This window comes from Lasioglossum baleicum, chromosome 3 (assembly GCF_051020765.1).
Source record: "Lasioglossum baleicum chromosome 3, iyLasBale1, whole genome shotgun sequence".
NCBI classification, from domain to species: Eukaryota; Metazoa; Arthropoda; class Insecta; order Hymenoptera; family Halictidae; genus Lasioglossum; species Lasioglossum baleicum.
In genome coordinates, this window is record NC_134931.1 from 7,679,072 (window position 1) to 7,704,575 (window position 25,504).

Below are 25,504 nucleotides of genomic sequence, written 5' to 3' on the forward strand. Positions count from 1 at the left end.
TAATGCGCGATCCATTACCTATTGGCAAAGTTAGGGGTAGCTAAAATCTATGGAGGTGAGTTGGAAAAGAATACGTGCGTGCACCGTGTGCCAATTCCCACTACCTTGTGTCTTTGGTATTGATAATCAATTTATCGATACGCACCATCCTCTAGCCCCAGGCATAATTCATAAAGGAACTTGCTCTTGTCTACATCGACCGTATCTGAAGGGAAATACAATTCTGTCATCACGATATTGCGTGAGCCCTTCCAGCAGGTATCATAAGCGCAGGCGCATCATTGTGTTTGAAAGAGCAGTCAGGGTCCCTAGCTTTTAGTATGAAGTAAGCTTTCGAGCTAAAACAATGGCGAAGCGGGAGATTATCTCCTCGAATTCTTTGACTAGGGATAACAACTACAAAGAAGACGTGGACCTAAGCATTGAGTGGAATCGTTGGATACTGAAGCCGATGGGTGTCTGGCCTCGTTCGCGCCATGTTTCGCAGCTCGAAGTGTGTTTGAACTGGCTGATAAATGCCGTTTGCTACTCCCTAATAAGCTTCCTGTTTGCACCCTGTTACCTCTACGTGTCGCTCGAAGTAGAAGAAGCCTACGATAAGTTGAAGTTGTATGGCCTGTTGATGTTCTGCGTGGTGGCTTACCTCAAGTACTACTCGCTGATGGCCCACACAAATGATATCCGGGAGTGCATCAAATGCATCGAATGGGACTGGAGGAATGTGAGCCACACGGAGGATAGGGGGATCATGGTAGCCAATGCGATTTTTGGCAGACGATTAGTGAAAATATGCACGTTTTTCCTGTTCGGCGGATTCGTGTTCTATTACATTGCGGTACCCATGAGCGCCGGAAAAATCACGATCGAGGGGACAAACCAAACCTTCTTTCCTCTTGCGTTTCCCGTTTCCAAGCTGATCGCTGATACTCAACGTAATCCGTCGAATCAGATCTTCTTCTCAATCCAATTATTAAGTGGCATGATAGTTCATGCAATTGCGGCAGGGGCGGTCTGTCTGGTGGTTGCTTTCGCGGTGCATGCTTGCGGACAAATGCAAGTCCTTATGTGTTGGATGTCACATTTGGTGGACGGTCGTGTTGACATGAGCAATACTACGAATGGGAGGATCGCGAAGATCGTGAATCAACACGTGAGGATACAGAAGTATGTAAATTGTAGTTTTCGCGCCGTTTCTCTGTGTAGTAGTCAATTTTTTCTAGTATAGAGGAATAGAGTGTGTTGCTGACGAATTTTATCCATTAAAGAATGCAACACAGTTTCAATGTATGGTAATTGTACCAGTATATGAAGACTTAGAAGTAAAAAGTATCTTTTCATTTAGGGACGACATTTGTTTGTATTGTCAATTAGAAATTAATAAAATCGCTTCAGGAACCCTGTCACTCATCGCTGAACAGTGTAATGTTAGATGTATTACGGAAACATTGTTCATCATAAAAAATTGAAGTTTTCATGAATGACAATATAAAAATTATCAATGCAACAAGAATTTTTGGTAATTATTTAGAACAAGGGTTTCCTCTCAGATCTTGATCATCTTGAAATATGTTATAAAACTAAAATCGAGCGGCGGTAACATGTATACAGGAAAAAGTTGTTTGTAACAGATGTAATTTAACTATTAAAAATCTGACACGAGTTACAATGTTGTGAATTATTATTACTTAATCTTTTATTGTATAATATGTTCGTCATTACAGATTCTTGACTGTGATGGAGAAAGCACTAAATCAGGTATCTCTCGTGGACTTACTCGAATCTACGGTGGGCATATGCCTCCTGGGGTATTACATGATTGTGGTATGGATATGAAAGTCAAGCATAATGAACATAAATTAGAGGTGTATGATAGGAAATTACTTTGGAAATATCGGACAGAAACAATTTGATCATTTCATACAGTACAACTTATCAAACAAGACTGTATATTACTCACTCCTCTTACTGATTGCCGACATGAAAAAGAACTAATATTTTCATGGTTGATCTACACAAGAACTCCTAATTGTAGTATATTTTTGACTTAACAAAATTATAGGGCTCCTCTGATTTTTTCGCGTTTTTTAAAGTCAACGATGTGTATAATGATTTTGAATATATAATTCCATGTTACGTATAATGTCACAGCACACAATAGGATATAGAACACAGAACGCAGGGAACTAATACAACTAGTAAAAGTGATCTAAACTTCTGCCGCGGCGGGAACACTACAATGCATATTGTTATGGAAGCAATGCATGCTCCACCATATCTATACGCAGAATCATTGTAAACAATTGGTTTTTTGAAATTCGAACAATGTAAATGTACCTTATCATTTTGTCGTAAAGTGTGTGTTTTATCTTTGCATGTTGTAGGAAAGCAGTTCGGAAGATATGACCGCAGTCGTAAGATACGTAATGATACTTGCATCTCTCATCTTCAACATCTTCATATTTTGTTACATTGGCGAGCTGGTCGCTGAACAAGTAAGATTTCACTAACCTTCCTTCATTGAAACGATATGCTTGCCACTGACCAATTCAAAAAAGACATCCACGCGATCCTCGATGTAACATTATGTAGAACAGGCATGCACAGCTCTTTGGTCTCAGAGCGGCTCCCGTGCTCCCAAGCGGCTCCCGTGCGCTCTCAGAGCCGTGGCATAACTCGGACGTATGGAAGGGGAACCCACTAAGCATGACTTGTAAACAGAGCACGAGAGAAGACGACTGGGAGGGGCGTGGGGAAGTGGAGAGCGCGCCTGAGTGGTCAGATTACAATAACGTAGACGCCGCCCCCACTCTCACACGCTTTCGTGGGCCCAAAGCGCTATTTGACTATTTTGAGAGCGACAGAGCGAGTCCGATGTATACAAAACGGGCGAGACAGAGCGAGCGATCAAGCAATTGAAACAATCAATTGCCATGGTCGGCGTAGTCGGCGTAAAATTACATACATAGTATGTACGGGTCCAGGACGAAACACACCATCTCTTTTCGTTACAATAGCTATAATTAATTAATGTAATAACTGATCGATCCGTAGCGCCGCGAAAAATTATTTCTAATTAGAAAAATCGTACGATCATTATCAATCCCTTCTTTATCATACATAGTATGTTTATGGCAATACCTGTTCCTACTCCTATAAACAGCGGGAGCCACGCGTGAGTCGAAAAGTGTGCGAGTGTAATCCACGAGACTAGGGAGCGTGTAGACTCGTATTCGGTGTAAAGGAGCCCTCGGAAAGGGACAACTGAATTAAATATATTTGTTCACAGTAAATCACAGTAAAAATATGTTGTTTGAATGTTTTTGAATACATTATTTTAATGTCACAGCTAAAAACATATACATATTTCAAGAGAAAAGTAATCCAAATGTAAAAAGTATATATTATACATAAAAATATTTACACTTAAACATATACATATACTTAACAATACGCAAGGAAGTTAATGAAAACAGAGAACTAAAAATACATATACTTTAAAATAATGTATTCAAAAACATTTAAACAACATATTTTTACTGTGATTTACTGTGAACAAATATATTTAATTCAGTTGCCCCTTTCCGAGGGCTCCTTTACACCGAATACGAGTCTACGCTCCCTAGTCTCGCGGATGACACTCGCACACTTTTCGACTCACGCGTGGCTTCCGCCGTTTATAGGAGTAGGAACAGGTATTGCTACAAACATACCATATGTATATGTACTTGTACGCCACCTATGCCGACCATGGCAATTGATTGTTGCAATTGATTGATCGCTCGCTCTGTCTCGCCCGTTTTGTATACATCGGACTTGCTCTGTCGCTCTCAAAATAGTCAAATAGCGCTTTGGGCCCACGAAAGCGTGTAAGAGTGGGAGCGGCGTCTACGTTATTGTAGTCTGACCACTCCGGCTGACATCCGCTCTCTCCACTTCCCCACGCCCCTCCCGCTCGTCTTCTCTCGTGCTCCGTTTACAAGTCACGCTTACAATTAGTGGGTTCCCCTTCCATACGTCCGGCTCGTGAGCCGGATCGAGTGCTCCGGCTCCCAAATCGTCCACCTGTGCATGCCTGATGTATAATAATAAATATGACACGAAGCAGATACAAATATGTTCAATAAACACGTTACGCCAGTGCAGAAAGGTTGGCCAGATGTCTTACATGATTGATTGGTATCGATTGCCAGAGAACACGAAACTCAGCGTGATCCTGATAATGGCGATGTCCAGCTCATCCACAAAACTTACAGCCGGAAGACTCATTAAGTTATCGTTGGCTAGCTTCAGCGACGTAAGTATAGTGATTCTTCTCTACGTGGATCTATAACAGAAACTAACATAAACTTGTTGGATCAACAGGTTATGAAAACATCTGTAGCCTTCCTGAATATGTTGCGAACATTGACTGATACGCGCGAATAATTCAGTAGAGCACCTGTTACGCCAGATTAGTCTATCTAAGACTCTAAGATACCATTTGTGCTACTGTATACCGATACTATTCTCCTGATCATTGTACAAGAATTATAGTTTGAATGCTTGTATAGATTATTCTTTACCCAATTAATGTGTAAACATCTCAATGAGTAGAAAAGTAAATAATTTTTAATATTATCAAAATAATTCAGGAAAATCATTTTCTGGTAACATTAATGGCAATACTTCGTTTACAAGTAAATTAACTTTAATTCAACACCTGTATTTTTATAAACGATTTGGAAGAAATTTCGGTTCAACACTTTATCTTAACAAATCTAATTTTTATACTGAAAAGAATGTTTTTTAATTGTATGCTTCGTACTCCAATAACTGCAAGGTAAATCTTATTAAATACTTTTCATTAAACATACCATAAGTTTCTCGCATGCAGCAAATGCCAGTTAGTCTTAGAAGACTATAGAAACTCGATTCACTAGTTTTGAAATAGTGTTTAGATGAGTAGATCAAATCTCATTATCTGTGAAGACAAATTAAAAAATTAATTGTAATGTTATGTGTTAATGATACTAAAGGATCCTATAAAATTTCGATATTCAACCACAGCGACATGTGAACCACGAAGTGGTAAATGAGATATTGTACGATTCTTTGCTAACATTAATTATTGTAGCAAAGTTGGGGGTAGCTAGAGTGTAGGGAGGTGAGTCGGAAAAGAATGCGTGCACCGTGTGCCAATTCCCACTACCTTGTGTCTTTGATTATAATCAATTTATCGATACGTACCATCCTCTTGCCCCTAGGCATAATAAATGAAGGAACTTGCTCGTGTCTACATCGACCGTTTCTGAAGGGAATTACAATTCTGTCGTCAGGAGATTGCGTGTCTCTTACAGCCGATGTCGTAAGCGCAGGCGCAACGTTGCGTTTGAAAGAGCAGTCAGGATCCGAAGCTTTTAGTATGAAGTGAGCTTTCGGTCTTAAACAATGGCGAAGCGGGAGATTATTACCTCGAATTCTTTGGCTACGGATAACGACTACAAAAAGGACGTGGACCTAAGCATAAAGTGGAATCGTTGGATACTGAAGCCGATGGGTGTCTGGCCTCGTTCGCGCCATGATTCGCAACTCGAACTTTGTTTTAACTGGCTGATAAACGCCGTTTGCTACTCCCTAATAAGCTTCCTGTTTGCACCCTGTTACCTGTACGTGTCGCTCGAAGTAGAAGAAGTCTACGATAAGTTGAAGTTGTATGGCCCGTTGATGTTCTGTGTGATGGCCTACATCAAGTACTACTCGCTGATGGCCCACACGAATGATATCCGCGAGTGCATTAAATGCATCGAATGGGACTGGAGGAATGTGAGCCACTCGGAGGACCGGGAGATCATGGTAGCGAATGCGATTTTTGGCAGACGATTAGTGAAAATATGCACGTTCTTCATGTTCAGCGGATTCGTTTTCTATTACATTGCGGTACCCATGAGCGTCGGAAAAATCACGATCGGGGGGGCAAACCGAAGCTTCATTCCTCTTGTGTTTCCCGTTTCCAATCTGATCGTTGATACTCAACGTAATCCGTCGAATCAGATCTTCTTCTCAATCCAATTCTTTGGTGGGATGCTAATCCATGCAATTGCGGCAGGGGCGTGCTGTCTGGCGGTTGCTTTCGCGGTGCATGCTTGCGGACAAATGCAGGTCCTTATGTGTTGGTTGTCACATTTGGTGGACGGCCGTGTTGACATGGGCAATACTACGAATGGGAGGATCGCACAGATCGTGAGTCAACACGTGAGGATACAGAAGTATGTAAATATGTATTGTAGCTTTCGCGCCGTTGCTGTGTGTAGTAGTCAATTTTTTCTAGTATAGAGGAATAGAGTGTGGTGCTGCGGTATTTTATCCAGTTTCTGTGTGCGAAGAATTCAGAGTTAAAAGTATCTTTTCATTTAGAGTTGACATTGTTTTTGTATTGCCAATTAGAAATTAATAAAATCCCTTCAGGAACCCTTAAACTCATCGCTGTGCAGTGTAATGTTAGATATATTAAGGGTGCGCCGGAACGGAAATAGTGACATTAACAGCACCAATCGAGGTGAACTACGAAGACATAGAAGGAGATATGAAACAGTTTGATTTGCGATCACCCGGTCGACCTGCATCTAGGGAACAAGCACTATTTTTTTATGCTCTTTGTGTTGGAATATTCTCTGCAGTATTAGTGTACAGGGCCCTTTTTTGGAAAAAGTGTACAGTAAAAAATTTCTTCTATGAAAACGTACACATTTGTTGTTTATAAAGTTCCAAGAGCTAAATTGCAAAAAAGAGCTCTGTACGGGTCCCCGCAATAATCCAGAGAATATTTCAACACAATGAGCATAAAAAAATATTGCTTCCTCGGTAAATGCACCTCGACCGGGTGATCGAAAAATCAAGCTGTTTCATATTATGTCAGTTTTTTTCCTGCGAGAAACATATCTGCTTCTCTGTCGCCGATTGGCGAGCGGAAATAGTGATATTTTCATTCCGGGACACCCTGAAGGAAACATTGTTCATCGTAAAAAATCAACTTTTCATGAATTACAATATAAAAATTATAAATGCAACAAGAATTTTTCCGATCTAAAATATTTTGAATCGCTTTTAAACGTAAAATTTAAGACGAAACAATAGGTCGAACTACAAGGGATTTTAAAAGATGTAAATTAACTATTAAAAAGATGACACGAGTTACAATGTTATCGAATAATATTAATTAATCTTTCATTGGATATTCACCATTGCAGATTCTTGACTGTAATGGAGAAAGCGCTAACTCAGGTATCTCTTGTGGAATTTTTCGGATGTACGGTGGACATATGTCTCCTGGGGTATTACATTATTGTGGTATGGATATGAAAGTCAAGCATAATGAACATAAATTAGAGATGTATAAATGAAATTAATTTAGAAATTATACGACAACACTTGTTCGCATATGACCCAATCTACAAATAAAACAATTTCATCGTTTTAGTCAGTAGAACTCGTCAAACAAGACGGTATATTATTCATTCCTCTTATTAATTGTAAACATGAATAACAGATAATATCTTCATGGTCGATTTACGCGAAAACTTCTAATAGTAGTATATGTATGATTTAGTTTCGGATGAAAGGAAAATTATAGGGCTCCCGTGATTTTTTTTCGTTTTTCAAAGTCAACGATGTGTATAATGATTTTGAATATACATATACATATAATTCTATGTTACGTATAAAGTCACAGCACACAATATGATATAGAACACAGAACGCAGTGAACTAATTCAACTAATAAAAGTGATAAAAACTTCTGCCGCGGCGGGAACACTATGCATATTATCATGGAAGCAATGCAAGCTCTACCATAACTATACGCAGAATCATTGTAAACAATTGGTTTTCTGAAACTCGAACAATGTAAATATATCTTATCATTTTGTCCTAAAGTTTGTGTTTTATCTTTGCATGTTGTAGGAAAGCAGGGCGAAGGATATGACCGCAGTTATAACATACACAATAATACTTGCATCTCTCATCTTCAACATCTTCATATTTTGTTACATTGGCGAGCTGGTCGCTGAACAAGTAAGATTTCACTAACCTTTCTTCATTGAAGCGATATGCTTGCCACTGACCAATTGAAAAAAGTCATCCACGCGATCTTCGATGTAACATTATGTAGAATAATAAACATGATACGAAGCAGACACAATTATGTTCAATAAACACGTTACGCCAGTGCAGAAAGGTTGGCCAGATGTCTTACATGATTGATTGGTATCGATTGCCAGAGAACACGAAACTCAGCGTAGTCCTGATAATGGCTATGTCCAGCACACCCACGAAACTTACTGCCGGAAGACTCGTTAAATTATCTTTGGCCAGCTTCAGCGACGTAAGTATAGTGATTCTTCTCTACGTGGATCTATAACAGAAACTAACATAAACTTGTTGTACCAACAGGTTATGAAAACATCTGTAGCCTTCTTGAATATGTTGCGAACATTGACTGACACGCGCGAATAATTCAGTTGAGCACCTGTTGCTCCACATTAGTCTAATTGCAAGACTCTAAGCGACTATTTGTGGTACTGTATACCGGTACTATTCTCCTGATAATTGTACGAGAATTATATTTTGAATACTTGTATAGATTATTCTTTATCGTATTAATGTGTAAAAATCTCAGTGAGTAGAAAAGTAAATATTTTTAAATATTATTTAAAAAAATAACCTCTACGGATACAGTAGAGTGATACGCTTGTGAGTGTAGCGCGCGGGCGCGTTGGAAAGGAACGTAGGGGCGATAGTAGGCTATGGTGGGGGTATGGTTTAGTACCACAGTATGTACCACGGCTCTGGCATCACTGACCCATACTGAGCTTCGTCGGGGCGAAGTGGGTCTGTGGAGTGGGGATGAGTCAGAGTGGAAACGCGTAGTAGAGTAGGGAGCGCTGTCGCGCGGCGTGGCGATCGCTGAACGCGATGACGTATTTTCGCGGGAAAGTGAACAGGTAAATATTTAATTGTTATTTCTCCGAAACGGGTAGACTTTTTAAAAAATTTATTTTGAATAATGCATTGTCATCCAGTTCTGAGCCATATAACCGATTTCAAGTCTCTAGCTCATGAGGAAGTTAGTTTAAAAATAGAGGATTTACTGTACCTTCAATTCAATACCTGTACTTTTCAAAATAATTTGGAAGAAATTTCGGTTTAATACTTTATCCTATCTAATTTAATTTTTATCCTAAAAAGAATGTTTTTTCAATTGTATGCTTTACACTCCAATAATTGCAAGGTAACACTTATTAAATAGTTTTCATTAAACATACCATAAGATGCTCACATGCAGCAAATGACAGTCAGTCTTCAAAGTCTATACAAACTCGATTCACTAGTTTCGAAATAGTGTTTGAGATAAGTAGATCAAATCTGATTATCTGTGAAGACAGATTAAAACATTAGTTGCAATGTTATGTGTTAATGATACTAAAGGATCCTATAAAATTTCGACATACAATCACCGTGACATATAGACCACGAATTGGTGAACGAGTCATTGCGTGATTCTTTGCTAACATTAGGTAGTGTAGCAAAATTAGGGGTATGTAGCTAGAGCGTAGGGAGGTGAGTCGGAAATGAATGTGTGCGTGCACCGGGTGCCAATTCCCACTATGTACCTTGTGTCTTTGATTGTAATCAATTTATCGATACGCACCATCCTCTTGCCCCTAGGCATAATAAATGAAGGAATTTGCTCGTGTCTACATCGACCGTTTCTGAAGGGAATTACAATTCTGTCGTCAGGAGATTGCGTGTCCCTTCCAGCCGATGTCGTAAGCGCAGGCGCTACGTTGTGTTTGAAAGAGTAGTTAGGATCTCTAGCTTTTAGTATGACGTGAGCTTTCGGTCTTAAACAATGGCGAAGCGGGAGATTATCACCTCGAATTCTTTGGCTACGGATAACGACTACAAAAAGGACGTGGATCTAAGCATAAAGTGGAATCGTTACATACTGAAGCCGATGGGTGTTTGGCCTCGTTCGCGCCATGTTTCGCAGCTCGAACTATGTTTTAACTGGCTGATAAACGCCGTTTGCTACTCCCTAATAAGCTTCCTGTTTGCACCCTGTTACCTGTACGTGTCGCTCGAAGTAGAAGAAGTCTACGATAAGTTGAAGTTGTATGGCCCGTTGATGTTCTGCGTGATGGCCTGCGTCAAGTACTACTCGCTGATGGCTCACACGAATGATATTCGCGAATGCATTAAATGCATCGAATGGGACTGGGGGAATGTGAACCACTCGGAGGATAGGGGGATCATGGTAGCGAATGCAATTTTTGGCAGACGATTAGTGAAAATATGCACGTTCTTCATGTTCAGCGGATTCGTGTTCTATTACATTGCGATACCCATAAGCGTCGGAACAATCGCGATCGAGGGGGCAAACCGAACCTTCATTCCTCTTGCGTTTCCCGTTTCCAAGCTGATCGTTGATACTCAACGTAATCCGTCGAATCAGATCTTCTTCTCAATACAATTCTTTGGTGGGATGCTAATCCACGCAATTGCGGCAGGGGCGTGCTGTCTGGCGGTTGCTTTTGCGGTGCATGCTTACGGACAAATGCAGGTCCTTATGTGTTGGATGTCACATTTGGTGGATGGCCGTGTTGACATGAGCAATACTACAAATGGGAGGATCGCAAAGATCGTGAATCAACACGTGAGGATACAGAAGTATGTAAATATTGTAGTTTTCACGCCGTTGCTCTGTGTAGTAGTCAATTTTGATCTAGTATAGCCTGGTGCTGCCGTATTTTGTACATTAAAGAATGCAGCAATTATTTTTTGTGTTGTCAATTAGAAACTAATAAAATCCCTTCAGGAATCGTGAAACTCATCGCTGAGCAGTTTAACGTTAGATGTATTAAAGAAACGTTGTTCATCATTAAAAAAGGCAATTTTTCATGAATTACAATATACAAATTATAAATGCAACAAGAATTTTTTCGATCTATTGTTTTTTTAATTTTTTGATTCGCTTTTAAACGTAAAATTTAAGACGAAACAATAGGTCGAACTACATGAGCTTTTAAAAGATGTATATTAACTATTAAAAATCTGACACGAGTTATAATGTTAAGGAATATTATTACTTAATCTTTCATTGTATGTTCATCATTACAGATTCTTGACTGTGATGGAGAAAGTACTAACGCAGGTATCTCTTGTGGAATTACTCGGCTGTACGGTGGGCATGTGTCTCCTGGGGTATTATATTATTGTGGTATGGATATGAAAGTCAAGCATAATGAACATAAATTAGAGGTGCATAAAATGAAATTACTTTGGAAAATATCGAACAGAACTCTTTCGTATAGGGCGCAATCTACAGATAGGAACAATTTTGATCATTTCATACAGTAGAACTTATCAAAGAAGACTGTATATTACTCACTCCTCGTACTGACTGAAAACATCAAAAACAGCTAATGTTTACATGGTTGATCTAGGGATGGGCACGGGTGGGGCCCCTCAAACGCCTGCTTCTCCCACCAACCTCTCTTCCATGCAACGCGCGCCTTCGACTGGCCTTCGTCGCACAGGGCGCTCTTCGCTTCCTCGCGGCCGCGATGCGAGCAGCCTCCGCGAGACATATGCACTGTGCACTGCTCGCTACGGGCGAAGCGCGTTCTTTCGGCATGGTAACGGTGGATGCTGGTGGGAGGCAGTGGGCGTTGTGGTGTGGACTGTCTTGCTTCAATTGATGCAAAAATGCCCATCTCTGATCTACACGAAAACTGCTAATTGTATTATAGTATATTTTTGACTTACTTTCGGATGAACCAAAATTGTAAATTTTGTATACAATACAGGGTTTGTCCAATAAGTATCGGGACTGAATTTTTCTATACAGCGGCAAAGGGTGGGGGGCGGTTTCAACGGGTTAAATTGATGGGGGGTGATGTCAGGTATGCTAGGATGACAAGTTCATCCGTTTCCGAGCCTTTGTAGTGTCAAGATCGCGACAGAACTGGAAGCGTGTGTGGTGCACGCGTCGAGATTCAAGATGCTGCGAACAATCGAGCAGCGTTCTGCCATCAAAGTTTGCGTTAAACTTAACAAATCTGCTACGGATACTTTTGATATGATCCGTGCGGCTTATAAGGGCGAAGCCATGTACAGAACGCGTGTTTTTTCTATAAGACGTCGAAGCGGCCTCGACCAAATGCCTAAACAGCCTTGCAGTTACCGATTTTCAGGAGGCGTATAAACAATGGGAAAAGCGCTGGCAACGGTGTATCGATTCCGAAGGGTCATATTTTGAATTTTATTAAATCCATGTATTTTCAATAATTTTTTTTTATGTTTTCAGTCCCGATACTTATTGGACAAACCCTGTATACATATAATTCTATGTTACGTATAATATCACAGAATACAATAGGATATAGAACACAGAATGCAGGGAACGAATACAACTAATAAAAGTGTGTGACGTTGCCTCTTTTCAATCGGTTGAACAGCCGACGAAAAACGGTCAACCCCGGGATTTTATAGCCGCGGCCAACCCGGGACACAGGCGATTTTACGGGGTAGCTCGACCAGAATACTAAAACTGAAGTTTCGTCGCCAGGTACTAGAAAGTACCACACGAAACAAGACAAAATTCTCGTGCTCGGCAAAGTCAAGCCCGAGCGTCGATCTTCCGCGGAACGCGGACTGAAAAAGACGACGCGAACGGCCAGAAGGTTCGAACACAGGGGATAACGGGGACAGCCCTCGCGGCAGAACGGCTGTCACAGGTCGAAAATGAACGCGGCGAAATGGTCTCTATTTCCTTTTAAAGATACAAATGTGCGTCCACGTGGCCGCGACCCGGGAGCTCGCGGTTCTTGTACACGTTTTCGATGGTTGTTTGATCGCGGAGCGCGTTAGTCGAAAGTACAATAATTTATCGCGAAAGTACGGTACGACGGGACAAGATGCAATCCTCCCCGAAACGAGATTTCGCGGATCGCGGACGGACGGCGCTTTTGTACGATGGCAGTGTCGCGATAGCCTCGAACGAGACGCAATTCGCCGCGTGTGATAAACAACCCAGGGCCGTACGGGCGCGAAGGGCACGTAAACTGCCGCGCGAAACGCGGGCGAGATTTACCGCGTTGCTTAATCGATCGTCGCGTTACAAAACTTGACAGCGAAAACTATTCTTTCCCGACGCGGCTCCAGAGGAAAACTTCCGATTCACAAAATGAGGGAAACTGCTCCTTGAACACTCACAGCGTCCACGAGAAGGACGCGAGGCGCCCTGCGCTTCCAAAAGTTCGAGGACGAGACGAACACGTGTCTGATCTGGGCTTCGATAGGATGTTTCTGACCAACCCGAAAACCACCCGCGACGCGAGACTACTTCGACGATAATCTACACAACGGGATTACAGTGATGCGAGAGGGCGTCTGCCCCAGACGGTAACCAGCGCGACAGTGATTCCTCGATCCTAGCTTCCCCCACCCTTTCCGTGCTGCCGAATTTCCCTGATTGGCGCACCACGCAACACGTCTGAAAGAATCGCAAGATCGCACCTTCGGAAAGGGTCCTAGTGCCCCAGACCTGCACACAACACAACACAAAACTGTAATAATCGCCCCTGGTGACTGGAGAAGATGAATCTTCCCAGGCATTCCCCCACACCACCCTCGCCGTAGATCCGGTGTAGGCGAGATGAGACGGCGGCGGGACTAGCAAAAGTCATGATGTCGGAAATTAGGATTTCATTGTCCCACATCGTCGCCTCCGGGTTTCTACGCTCGTGTTTCTACGTCGCAAAATTTGCAACGTCACAAGTGATATAAGATATAAACTACTGTCGCGGCGGGACCACTATGCATATTATATTATGGAAGCAATGAAAGCTCCACCGTATCTATACGCAGAATCATTGTAAACAATTAGTTTTCTGAAACTCGAACAATGTAAATACAGCTTGTCAAATGTGGCTGTCCGGTTGACCAAATTCATAGGGATGCGCAGAAGAAAACAAAGACGGCACTCGACGAGAGAAGGATGCAACATTTGAACGGTAAAGTACCTCGTTAACAGTGCGTACTGTCCATTATTTCTTACAGCAGTAAACATACAAAACAACTGTTTATATGTTTGTGTTGTAACGGGGCCGATTTCTCGCGGAATCGGTCGGCCGGGACGGAAACCCTTCAGTGCGTGAATAACTCGTCGTGCCGGGGTTCGCTTGGTGACCAGGGTGAGTCGGAGCGGGAAGACGTGGTGTGAAGGTTTGAAATAAACGAACGACGGTTTCTAATAACTTTGGTGCTCGCTTTCTCGTGAATGCTACGATAGAAACTCGGTGATCGCAGGGTCTTAGCTGAGAGGTAGTCGAGGAGAGTGGTTCGGTGCAGGCGGCGACGTCTCGTCGCAGGGTCGGTGTCTACGGAGATTCGGTGCAGGTGGCGACGTCTCGTTGGAGGATCGGTGTCGATGAAGGTTCGGTGCAGGAGGCGACGTTTCGTCACGGGCTCGGTGTCGACGGAGATTCGGTGCAGGAGGCGACGTCTCGTCACAGGAGCGGTGTCGTCGGAGATTCGGTGCAGGAGGCGACGTCTCGTCGAGTGAACGGGGTACTGGAGGTATGTAGTCGGCTGGAAATTCCGGCTGGCAGGCTTCGACGTCTCGTCGGAGGATCGGAGCTGGTTCCTGGTGAAGGATTAGGTCTCCTAAGCAGGACTGCGATGATTTGGTCTGTTCCTGGGGCCTTTTATACTCCCCAAGATGGATCGTTTGGAGGCGCGGGTTGGTGGTGAGGTGAGGTATGTTCTACTGTTTTTCTATGAGTTTTTGGGTATGTTTTGGCGTTTGAACGTGTGACATTTGGAGCAAGGAGTTTCGACGGAGTGTTGTTTGCATCGGCGTGATCCGGTGGATTTCGGAGGTGTTCGGTTTATTCCGGGGATCAGCTGTTCGTAACAGGCTTGCTTAGTGCAGGTCTGTTACAGTGTGAATACACTTGTGTCACTATACTTTTTAACTGAACTGTCGCAACGTGAATCGTTTGACAGGTGACGTATCGTTGTGAAGTTCTGCCTATTTACCACTGCGCAGCGGGGTCATTTCCCCTTGCGGGGGACATTCAGTCGCACAGCTAGATTTGACAAGCTATATCTTATCATTTTTTCGTAAAGTGTGTGTTTTATCTTTGCATGTTGTAGGAAAGCAGGGCGAAGGATATGACCGCAATTATAACATACGCAACAATACTTGCATCTCTCATCTTCAACATCTTCATATTTTGTTATATTGGCGAGCTGGTCGCTGAACAAGTAAGATTTCACTAAACATCCTTCATTTTGAAACGATATGCGTGCCACTACAAAATTGAAAAAAGTCATTCACACGTTCTTCGATGTAACATTATGTAGAATAATATGATACGAAGCAGACACAATTATGTTCAATAAACACATTATGCCAGTATAGAAAAGTTGGCCAGATGTCTTACATGATTGATTGGTATCGATTGCCAAAGAACACGAAACTCGGCGTAGTCCTGATAATGGCGATGTCCAGCACACCCACGAAACTTACTGCCGGAAGACTCGTTAAATTATCGTTGGCCAGCTTCAGCGATGTAAGTATAGTGATTCTTCTATACGTGGATCTATAACAGAAACTAATATAAACTTGTTGGATCAACAGGTTATGAAAACATCTGTAGCGTTCTTGAATATGTTGCGAAGATTGACTGACACGCGCGAATAATTCAGTTGAGCACCTGTTGCGCCACATTAGTCTAAGACTCTAAGAAACCATTTGTGCTACTGTATACCGGTACTATTCTCCTGATAATTGTACGAGATTTGAATGCATGTATAGATTATTCTTTACCCTATTAATGTTTAAACATTTTAGTGAGTAGAAAGGTAAAAATTTTTAATATTACCAAAATAACTCAGGAAAATCATTTTCTGATAACATTAATGGCAATAATACTTTTACAAGTAAATTACCATGAATTCGATACCTGTATTTTTCAAAACGATTTGGAAGAAATTTCGGTTTAACACTACATTCTAACTAATCTCATTTTTATCCTGAAAAGAATGTTTTTTAATTGTATGCTTCATACTCCAATAATTGCAAGGTAAAACTTATAAAATAGTTTACATTAAACATACCATAAGTTTCTCGCATGCAGCAAATGATAGTTAGTCTTCAAAGACTATGTATAGAAACTATTAGAAACCCGATTCACTAGTTTCGAAATAGTGTTTAGATAAGTAAATCAAATCTGATTATCTGTGAAGACAAATTAAAAAATTAGTTGTAATGTTATGTGTTAATGATACTAAAGGATCCTATAAAATTTCGACATACAATCACCGTGACATATAGACCACGAATTGGTGAACGAGTTATTGCGCGATTCTTTGCTAACATTAGGTAGTGTAGCAAAATTAGGGGTATGTAGCTAGAGCGTAGGGAGGTGAGTCGGAAATGAATGTGTGCGTGCACCGGGTGCCAATTCCCACTATGTACCTTGTGTCTTTGATTGTAATCAATTTATCGATACGCACCATCCTCTTGCCCCTAGGCATAATAAATGAAGGAATTTGCTCGTGTCTACATCGACCGTTTCTGAAGGGAATTACAATTCTGTCGTCAGGAGATTGCGTGTCCCTTCCAGCCGATGTCGTAAGCGCAGGCGCTACGTTGCGTTTGAAAGAGCAGTTAGGATCTCTAGCTTTTAGTATGACGTGAGCTTTCGGTCTTAAACAATGGCGAAGCGGGAGATTGTTACCTCGAATTCTTTGACTAGGGATAACGACTACAAAAAGGACGTGGACCTAAGCATTGAGTGGAATCGTTGGATACTGAAGCCGATGGGTGTCTGGCCTCGTTCGCGCCATGTTTCGCAGTTCGAAGTATGTTTTAACTGGCTGATAAATGCCGTTTGCTACTCCTTAATAAGCTTGGTGTTTGCACCCTGTTACCTGTACGTGTCGCTCGAAGTAGAAGAAGTCTACGAAAAGTTGAAGCTCAGTGCACCGTTGATCTTCTGCGTGATGGCCTACATCAAGTACTACTCGCTGATGGCCCACAGGAATGATATCCGCGAGTGCATCAAATGCATCGAATGGGACTGGAGGAATGTGAACCACTCAGAGGATAGGGAGATCATGGTAGCGAATGCGATTTTTGGCAGACGATTAGTGAAAATATGCACGTTCTTCATGTTCAGCGGATTCGTGTTCTTTTACATTGCGGTTCCCATGAGCGTTGGAAAAATCGCGATCGAGGGGGCAAACCGAACCTTCATTCCTCTTATGTATCCCGTTTCCAAGCTGATCGTTGATACTCAACGTAATCCTTCGAATCAAATCTTCTTCTCCATCCAATTCGTTGGAGGGATACTAATGAATGCAAATGCGGCTGGGGCGTGCTGTCTGGCGGTTTCTTTCGCAGTGCATGCTTGCGGACAAATGCAGGTCCTTATGTGTTGGATGTCACATTTGGTGGACGGCCGTGTTGACATGAGCAATACTACAAATGGGAGGATCGCGAAGATCGTGAATCAACACGTGAGGATACAGAAGTATGTAAATATGTATTGTAGCTTTCGCGCCGTTGCTCTGTGTAGTAGTAAATTTTTTCTAATACAGAAGAATAGCGTGTGGTGCTGCCGAATTCTATCCTTTAATGAATGCAGCACAGTTTCCATGTTTAGTAAGTGTACCAGTATGCGAAGTGTTAAGAGTGAAAAGTCTCTTTTCATTTACAGTTGACATTTTTTTTGTATTGTCAATTCGAAATTAATAAAATCCCTTCAGGATCCCTGAAACTCATCGCTCAGCAGTGTAACGTTAGATGTATTAAAGAAACGTTGTTCATCATAAAAAAGGCAATTTTTCATGAATTACAATATAAAAATTATAAATGCAACAAGAATTTTATCGATGTATTTTTTTTTTATTTTTTGATTCGCTTTTAGACGTAAAATTTAAGACGAAACAATAGGTCGAACTACAAGGGATTTTGAAAGTTGTAAATTAACTATTATTACTTAATCTTTCATTGTATGTTCACCATTACAGATTCTTGACTGTGATGGAGAAAGCGCTAACTCAGGTATCTCTTGTGGAATTACTCGGATGTACGGTGGACATATGTCTCCTGGGCTATTATATTATTGTGGTATGGTTATTAAAATCAAGCAAAATGAACATAAATTAGAGGTGTATGATAGGAAATTACTTTGGAAATATCGGACAGAACTTTTTCGTATATGACACAATCTACAAATAGAAAGAATTTGATCATTTCATAGAGTACAACTTATCAAACAAGACTGTATATTACTCACTCCTCTTACTGATTGCAAACATGAAAAAGAGCTCATATTTTCATGGTTGATCTAAACGAGAACTCCTAATTGTAGTACAATATGTTTGACTTACTTTCGGTTGATGCAAAATTATAGGGATCCTCTGATTTTTTCGTGTTTCTCAAAGTCAAGGATGTGTATAATGATTTTGAATATACAGTACATGTAATTCGATGTTACGTATAACAGGCATGCCCAGAAGTTGCTCGATCGGAGGCATTCTCAAGGAATAGCCGTGGAATATCCCTACTTCTCTCCGGGCCGCGCGTTTCGCTCCCCTTGGCGGCCATAGTTGCTCCGGGCACTATGGAGAGCGAGACGCGCGTGCGGGAGAAGTGGTGGTATGTATTCCTTGAGAATGCCTCCGATCGAGCAACTTCTGGACATGCCCGACGTATAATGTCACAGAACACAACAGGATATACATAGAACACAGAATGCACAGCACTAATACAACTAATAAAAGTGATATAATCTACAGCTGCGCGCGGGAACATTATGCATATTATTATGGAAGCAATGCATGCTTCACCATATGTATACGCAGAATCATTGTAAACAATTGATTTTCTGAAACTCGAACAATGTAAATGTATCTTATCATTTTGTCGTAAAGTATGTAATATTCTATCTTTGGATGTTGTAGGAAAGCAGGGCGAAGGATATGACCGCAGTCGCAACATACGCAATAATACTTGCATCTCTCATCTTCAATATCTTCATATTTTGTTATATTGGCGAGCTGGTCGATGAACAAGTAAGATTTCACTAACCTTCCTTCATTGAAACGATATGCTTGCCACTGACCAACTGAAAATGTAATGTTATGTAACATTATGTAGAATAATATGATACGAAACAGACACAATTATGTTCAATAAACACGTTACGCCAGTACAGAAAAGTTGGCCAGATGTCTTACATGATTGATTGGTATCGATTGCCAGAGAACACGAAACTCAGCGTGGTCCTGATAATGGCGATGTCCAGCTCACCCACGAATCTTACTGCCGGTAGACTCGTTAAATTATCGTTGACCAGCTTCAGCGACGTAAGTATAGTGATTCTTCTCTACGTGATCTGTAACAGAAACTAACATAAATTTGTTAGATCAACAGGTTATGAAAACATCTGTAGCCTTCTTGAATATGTTGCGAACATTGACTGAGACGCGCGAATAATTCAGTAGAGCACCTGTTGCGCCAGATTAGTGTAAGACTCTACGATACCATTTATGCTATTGTATACCGGTACTATTCTCCTGATAATTGTACTAGAATTATATTTTGAATGCTTGTATATATCATATTATTCTTTATCCTATTAATGTGTAACCGTCTCAGTGAGTAGAAAAGTACATATTTTTTAATATTATCAATAAAACTTAGAAAAATCATTTTCTGGTAACATTAATGGCAATAATACTTTTACAAGTAAATTACTTTCAATTCAATACCAGTATTTTTCTAAACGATTTGGAACAAATTTTCGGTTCAACACTTTATCCTAACGTATGTAATTTTTATCCTGAAAAGAATGTTTTGTAATTGTATGCTTCATATTCCAATAATTCCAATCGAAAACATAAAGGATCTTTAATACGTTAATTATTTTTTAATAATTTATTTTGAATAATTTCAATATTGCACAAATAGTGAATTTCTATCCGTTCTAAAGTGAAACTAATTTGTAATGAAAACAAGAACAAGATTGAAAAACTGTGCACAACTTCGAAGAGTGATAATTCGTCCGTATTGAACGTGTTAAATTTGGTACAAACATTAAGTGAACAATTGCAGAATCCCACCTAGTTATCTATCACAAATCACTCTCGACACAATCCAAGAAATGCCGGATATTATTTCCCGCCAATACAGAAGTACAATAAACACATGATGTAAAAAGTAGTACCACTATTGTATCCACTGCAATTACTTCGAGCCAAGGACTCGCAATGCGTGTCTGCTCGAAAGCTTTCAATTCGAAGCAACGAATTCTGTCTCCCCTTCGGTACACCTGTCACGAAGCGAATGTTCCCTCGCAAACGTTGATCGATCAGTTCGCAACAATTGCAAAAAAAACGTCGCGCACGCGCCAGCTTCAGCGGCTTTCTACATAGTTCATTTGCATGCCTCATTCAAAACCTGACCTTCGCCAAGCGACCATGGCGAAAGACTATCGTGAGGTGACTCCGAGTAACGTCCACTATATCAAGGACTACAACTACAGCGTGCAAGTGAACCGTTGGTTCCTGAAGCCGATCGGAATCTGGCCCATCGGGCCAGATGCTACTAGATCCGAGAGGATCTTCTCGAGCCTGTTAAACATCGCGTGTCATTCGTTGGTGGTGTTCACGTTCGCGCCATGTGTGATGTTCATTCTGTTCGAAGAGACCAGCTTGGACGCTAGAATTCAAGCGATAGGTCCGATGAGTCACTGGTTGATGGGCGAACTGAACTACTGCTGCCTGTCTTTCAGGACAAATGACATTTTCCGGTGCATACGACACATGAAGACGGACTGGAAGACGATCGAGAAGCCCAGCGATCGAGAACTGATGCTGAAGGACGCGAAAGTCGGCCGCTCGATCGCAACCATAGCCGCGGTCTGCATGAACCTTGGTGTCTTCTCCTACAACTTCGTCACGGGATTCCAAAAGCTGGAGTTTCGTGTCGGGAATGATACCTATTCGATGCTCCGGCTACCCTGTCCATTTTACTCGAACCTGATGGACGTCAGGCACAGCCCGGCTAATGAAATCGTTTATTTTCTGCAACTTTTGTCTGGACTCATCGTCAACTCGGTTACCGTAGGCGCTTGTGGTATGGCTGGCGTGTTCGCGATGCACGCTTGCGGACAATTGAATGTTGTCACGTCACAGCTGAACAATTTAGTCGAACCGAATGAGGAACAGACGTTTGCGAAGAAGAAGTTGAAGTCCGTTGTGGAACGACATTTACGGACGTTGAAGTATTGTATTCTGATATCTATACGCGTTGGATGATTGCAAAAGTTTCGGCCTTCTTCGAAGAAAAACTAAGCAGCTTCTACAGAAAAGGAATCCACTCGATTGGAAAAACGTTGAGAGATAATTACTGAAATGGCGGTGATTATAAACTTCATTAATGAAACTGTCATTTTAAAAAGTAACCGCTTTTATTTCAGTTTTGAATCGAGCTTTTGCAATCATCTAATAATCACTGTATGAACTGTACAGGGTGTATAAAAAGTAATTGTTATCCGTCCTAGGGTTGAATCTACACCTCTGGATCGGTGGACATTTGTAAGAGAAACTTGCCGCAAAATTGTTTACAACAAAGAAAAATTGTTGTTAAAGTTTGTTTTTACATCAATACTTTCTACTCATCGCGAAGAAAAAAAGTTTGAATGGAGCCACATGTCGCAAACGAATAGTTATTGAGATATAAGCTGTTCTTGCAAAATTACACGTATACACAAAAGCCTACTACTACAGTCCACACGATCGTGTCGATGAGACGGAACATGATCGTGTGCGTGCCTTAAGCCAAACGAAGTTTAAAGGGAGATTCGTCGCTAGGCCCGTGCCAAGTGATGGTCTCTCTGCCCATTCGGATCATAAATTTGAAGTAGCAAAATATGAAAGAATACCGTATATTGCGTATATCCATTTTGATACTTAAGAATATTAATCCTGCGTTATAAAATACTAATGTCTAGGTACTTACAAAATTTTTGCTTAAAAAGTTTTGCGTTCTATAACATCCTTCACAGGTATATCGTCTACTCCGCTGGAGGAACAGTGAGGTACAGTAACATTTTATAATACAGGATTAATATTCTTATGTATACAAATGGATATGTATAAGGTATTCTTTCATGATCCGATTGGGCAGGGAGACGATGACGTCGTACGGGTCTAGCGACGGATGTCCCTTTAAATTTCGTTTGCTAGAGGCACGCACACGACCATGGTCTGTCTCATCGACACGATCAGGTGGACTGTAGTAGTACGCTTTCGTCTATACGTATAACTCCACACAATCAAATTTTGCAAAAACTTTAACAGCGTATACTTGAATAACTATTTGTTTGCGGTATGTGGTTTCTTTCAAACTTTTTTTCTTCTGGATGAGTGGAAGGTGTTGACGTAAAATACAACTTTACCAACAATTTTCTTTCTTGTAAATAATTTTGCGGCATGTTTCCCTTACAAATGTCCACCGATCCAGAGGTGTAGATTCACCCTCAGGACGGATAACCATTAATTTTTATACACTCTGTACATTTATTTCTGGTTCAGAATAAGATTGTAGCCGGATAAGAGTGTTAAAGTGTCCTTTAACCAAATGAAACCACAGATGAGCCATTCGATAGGACATCGAGAAAAAATATGTCATATAAAATTAAAACTAATTTTTCGATTGTGCGCCATCACGATACCGTTCTGGTCAAGGTACGAAAATTTTACACAGGATGTTTCTTCTCGAGATTCTATCGAGTGGATCATCCAGGGATTCAACTAGTTCTACAGTACACTTTTGTCCGCCTTATCCTGCTATATTTTCTTCATTGAGTTTATTTGTTGATATCTTATCACTGATGAAAACAGTCTTCTTGCTTAGCTATTTAAACGTTGAATATTCAAAATTGCCGATTTTTGTATGTTTTGTGCGCGTTGTCTTTCGGAGTTGAATACAGTAAAATCTTAATCTAACAATAAGATAGATCCTCGGGTCCGTGCTCCGACATAGACGTGTAGGGCTATTATTTGTCATTTTAATCAGACAAATGCCATTAATAAGTTGGTGAAACTCCCATAAAAAAATAATGAAAAATAAAGGAGTTTTGTAATTGGATTAGTAGTGGTTCACACCGATATACCCGACTCGGTATCGAATTACGCGACTTGTTTCCACTTTACACTGCTCGGCGACCGAGGCAGCTCGAGCTTCTCCCCCAGTGGAGGGGGTAGGCGCACTGACTATGATCATACAGCTCCGTTAGACCAAGAGTTTACTGTATGTTCAACTATTGTGCGCTATTCGCACATGAACAATATCATCACATTCATTGATGAAAATATTAATTTCAGTTTTGTATGGTATATAGAGAAAATTATGCATATGATATGTCTCGTCGAATTAATGGGATGCACGTTGAACATATGTATGCTTGAATACTACATGCTTACGGTACGTTCAACCCTGAATGAAGTCGTTCCTTAGTAAACATTTTCCTACACCTCATTCCTAAACCTCTTTTATTTTTCCATAGCTACATGACAAAAAGCGATTAAAAGATACAGAGTATCATATAATTTGGAAGTCTTAAGAAATTTGCTCTTGCTTTACAATTAAAACATATCTTAATTGCCTAGGAAGATTCCACTGAAAGAATGGCCACTTACGCCATTCTTTACGTATCCATGATCTTCAACATCTTTATATTCTGCTACATTGGCGAGAAGTTGACGATGCAGGTAAATCTGGCAATTGGAATCGAATGAAAGTAGAACATGAAATATCTTAGAATATCATTTTACTTCCTCACACAGTGTCTACAGGTGGGAGAAAAAGCATACATGACACAGTGGTACCGTTTACCTCACAAAACTGCCGCTGGATTGATATTACTGATCTCGAGATCTCGAATGGTAACCAGAATCACTGCTGGAAAACTATTGCCGATATCTATTTCAACATTCGGAGATGTGAGTGTCGCAGAACAAAGAAATCCATTTTCGTATTTCAGTCTAAAACACAATTATTCCGTATGTCATTCACGTGTTTATTCCAGGTGTTCAAAACGTCTTTCGTGTACTTCGATATGCTTCGTAGACTTACGATGTAAAATATTACACATTGTTTAAAAATTAAACCAGCATGTATAAACACGTAGGATCGTGACAATAGAGTGACATTCTCCGAAACTATTATTTTTCATAAAATTTCACTTTTGACAGTTTCAACGAACAATCTTTAATGAATTAATTGCTGAGTATTGTATTGCTGAGTATTGCTGAGTAAAATTACTGAGTATACAACAAGATCAAAATGCAGAAATACTGCTCAGAAACATAGAATTCTTTAAAAATTACTCCTGTTTTTACCACGCTTATATTAGCTTGCCGAGTGGTCGTTGTATGCGTAAAATCTTGTAATCGAATTTTAAACCACTTCCCGATGAGCTAGGGACTTGAAACTTTAAACATAGCTCAGAACTGGATGACGATGCAATATTAAAAAATAAATTTAAAAAGAAACAGTGCGTCTAGGAGAACAAAAATTTGTATTAACCGTCACACCTCGTCGCGCGACGCTCGGTAGTACGTCATCGCGTTCAGCGATCCCCACTCCACGCGCCAGCGCTCCCTACTCAACCACGCGTTCCCACTCCGACTCATCGCCACTCCACTGGCTCACTTCGCACCGAAGGAGCACAGTCAGTGTTCCGATATGGTACAAGATTTCACGCGCATGCGCGGCCAAAACAGTAGCGTATCTATATTAGGATGATGAGGTAGCAGAGCCCTGAGGCAGTTAAATTGGCGGGAATGTACCGAAACAATCTGTTCCGGACAAAAACTCTCCAGGACGTGTCCTATGAGTTACAAAATATGCACAAATACCCATGTTATACATTCATTTTTCAGATTCAAATAGTACCAATTTTTTAAAATTCTGCGGGGTGTTCAAGGAACCCCATTTTATCGAGAATCTTACTTTACTCAGGCTAAAATCGCCGCCATTGCGCGAGAAATCTTGCACCATATTGGAACACTGAGCTCAGTGTGGTTGTGGTGTTCCGTTCATTCAGTTCCATTTCGGACAATTTCCGATTCCATCAAAAGACGTCGCGTCGTCTCTCGGAGTCATCCCCTCATTCTATCTCGCGTATTTTCATATCTTGCGCGTTTCTATATCTTACTATTTCATACCAGTATTACTACATATATCTTGCCTTTCATTAAAAAAAACCTAAAAAGTAGAAAATAAAAAATATATAAAAAAAACTATTTAAAAACCACGCTTATGTTACAATGCACTAAAAAGGAGAAAATAATTTTTTTAGACATTAGTGACTATAAATAAAAGCGCGGAGCGCCCACGAAGATTACGTCAGTATAGTTTAGCGCTCCACGCTTTTATTTATAG

The 25,504-nt window shown here is 40.8% G+C and overlaps 5 protein-coding genes across 5 annotated transcripts; all 5 read left to right on the forward strand.

Annotated features, from left to right (window-relative positions):
- Positions 1–317: 317 nt before the first annotated feature.
- On the forward strand, positions 318–4,837 carry LOC143206982 (odorant receptor 4-like). The gene is made up of 5 exons (XM_076419922.1): positions 318–1,164; positions 1,722–1,821; positions 2,382–2,492; positions 4,139–4,294; positions 4,363–4,837. The coding sequence occupies exons 1-5, from the start codon at positions 347–349 to the stop codon at positions 4,423–4,425; spliced, it is 1,248 nt and encodes a 415-aa protein (XP_076276037.1). The 5' UTR covers positions 318–346; the 3' UTR covers positions 4,426–4,837.
- Positions 4,838–4,862: 25 nt separating this feature from the next.
- Positions 4,863–8,490, forward strand: LOC143207224 (odorant receptor 4-like). Its single transcript, XM_076420438.1, has 5 exons — positions 4,863–6,245; positions 7,227–7,326; positions 7,939–8,049; positions 8,204–8,359; positions 8,428–8,490. The coding sequence occupies exons 1-5, from the start codon at positions 5,428–5,430 to the stop codon at positions 8,488–8,490; spliced, it is 1,248 nt and encodes a 415-aa protein (XP_076276553.1). The 5' UTR covers positions 4,863–5,427.
- Positions 8,491–9,886: 1,396 nt separating this feature from the next.
- LOC143207225 (uncharacterized) lies at positions 9,887–15,745 on the forward strand. Its single transcript, XM_076420440.1, has 6 exons — positions 9,887–10,767; positions 11,983–12,147; positions 14,409–14,616; positions 15,196–15,306; positions 15,459–15,614; positions 15,683–15,745. Exons 1-6 carry the CDS (start codon positions 9,887–9,889, stop codon positions 15,743–15,745), a joined length of 1,584 nt encoding a protein of 527 aa, XP_076276555.1.
- Positions 15,746–16,263: 518 nt separating this feature from the next.
- On the forward strand, positions 16,264–20,556 carry LOC143207226 (uncharacterized). The gene is made up of 5 exons (XM_076420441.1): positions 16,264–17,710; positions 18,042–18,178; positions 19,015–19,125; positions 19,264–19,419; positions 19,487–20,556. Exons 1-5 carry the CDS (start codon positions 16,762–16,764, stop codon positions 19,547–19,549), a joined length of 1,416 nt encoding a protein of 471 aa, XP_076276556.1. The 5' UTR covers positions 16,264–16,761; the 3' UTR covers positions 19,550–20,556.
- Positions 20,533–24,200, forward strand: Or26 (odorant receptor 26). The gene is made up of 5 exons (XM_076420442.1): positions 20,533–21,338; positions 23,443–23,542; positions 23,728–23,829; positions 23,905–24,060; positions 24,147–24,200. The coding sequence occupies exons 1-5, from the start codon at positions 20,533–20,535 to the stop codon at positions 24,198–24,200; spliced, it is 1,218 nt and encodes a 405-aa protein (XP_076276557.1).
- Positions 24,201–25,504: the final 1,304 nt, after the last annotated feature.

Coding starts and splice junctions, on each gene's coding strand:
- LOC143206982 (XM_076419922.1), top strand. CDS start 347: ATGGCGAAGCGGGAGATTATCTCCTCGAATTCTTTGACTAGGGATAAC. Junction 2,493..4,138: donor GCGAGCTGGTCGCTGAACAA/GTAAGATTTCAC, acceptor ACGTTACGCCAG/TGCAGAAAGGTTGGCCAGAT. Junction 4,295..4,362: donor CGTTGGCTAGCTTCAGCGAC/GTAAGTATAGTG, acceptor TTGGATCAACAG/GTTATGAAAACATCTGTAGC.
- LOC143207224 (XM_076420438.1), top strand. CDS start 5,428: ATGGCGAAGCGGGAGATTATTACCTCGAATTCTTTGGCTACGGATAAC. Junction 6,246..7,226: donor CAACACGTGAGGATACAGAA/GTATGTAAATAT, acceptor TCACCATTGCAG/ATTCTTGACTGTAATGGAGA. Junction 8,050..8,203: donor GCGAGCTGGTCGCTGAACAA/GTAAGATTTCAC, acceptor ACGTTACGCCAG/TGCAGAAAGGTTGGCCAGAT.
- LOC143207225 (XM_076420440.1), top strand. CDS start 9,887: ATGGCGAAGCGGGAGATTATCACCTCGAATTCTTTGGCTACGGATAAC. Junction 10,768..11,982: donor GTCAATTTTGATCTAGTATA/GCCTGGTGCTGC, acceptor GAGCCTTTGTAG/TGTCAAGATCGCGACAGAAC. Junction 12,148..14,408: donor GCTTATAAGGGCGAAGCCAT/GTACAGAACGCG, acceptor GTCTCGTCGCAG/GGTCGGTGTCTACGGAGATT.
- LOC143207226 (XM_076420441.1), top strand. CDS start 16,762: ATGGCGAAGCGGGAGATTGTTACCTCGAATTCTTTGACTAGGGATAAC. Junction 18,179..19,014: donor TGGGCTATTATATTATTGTG/GTATGGTTATTA, acceptor TGGATGTTGTAG/GAAAGCAGGGCGAAGGATAT. Junction 19,126..19,263: donor GCGAGCTGGTCGATGAACAA/GTAAGATTTCAC, acceptor ACGTTACGCCAG/TACAGAAAAGTTGGCCAGAT.
- Or26 (XM_076420442.1), top strand. CDS start 20,533: ATGGCGAAAGACTATCGTGAGGTGACTCCGAGTAACGTCCACTATATC. Junction 23,543..23,727: donor TTGAATACTACATGCTTACG/GTACGTTCAACC, acceptor TTAATTGCCTAG/GAAGATTCCACTGAAAGAAT. Junction 24,061..24,146: donor CTATTTCAACATTCGGAGAT/GTGAGTGTCGCA, acceptor TGTTTATTCCAG/GTGTTCAAAACGTCTTTCGT.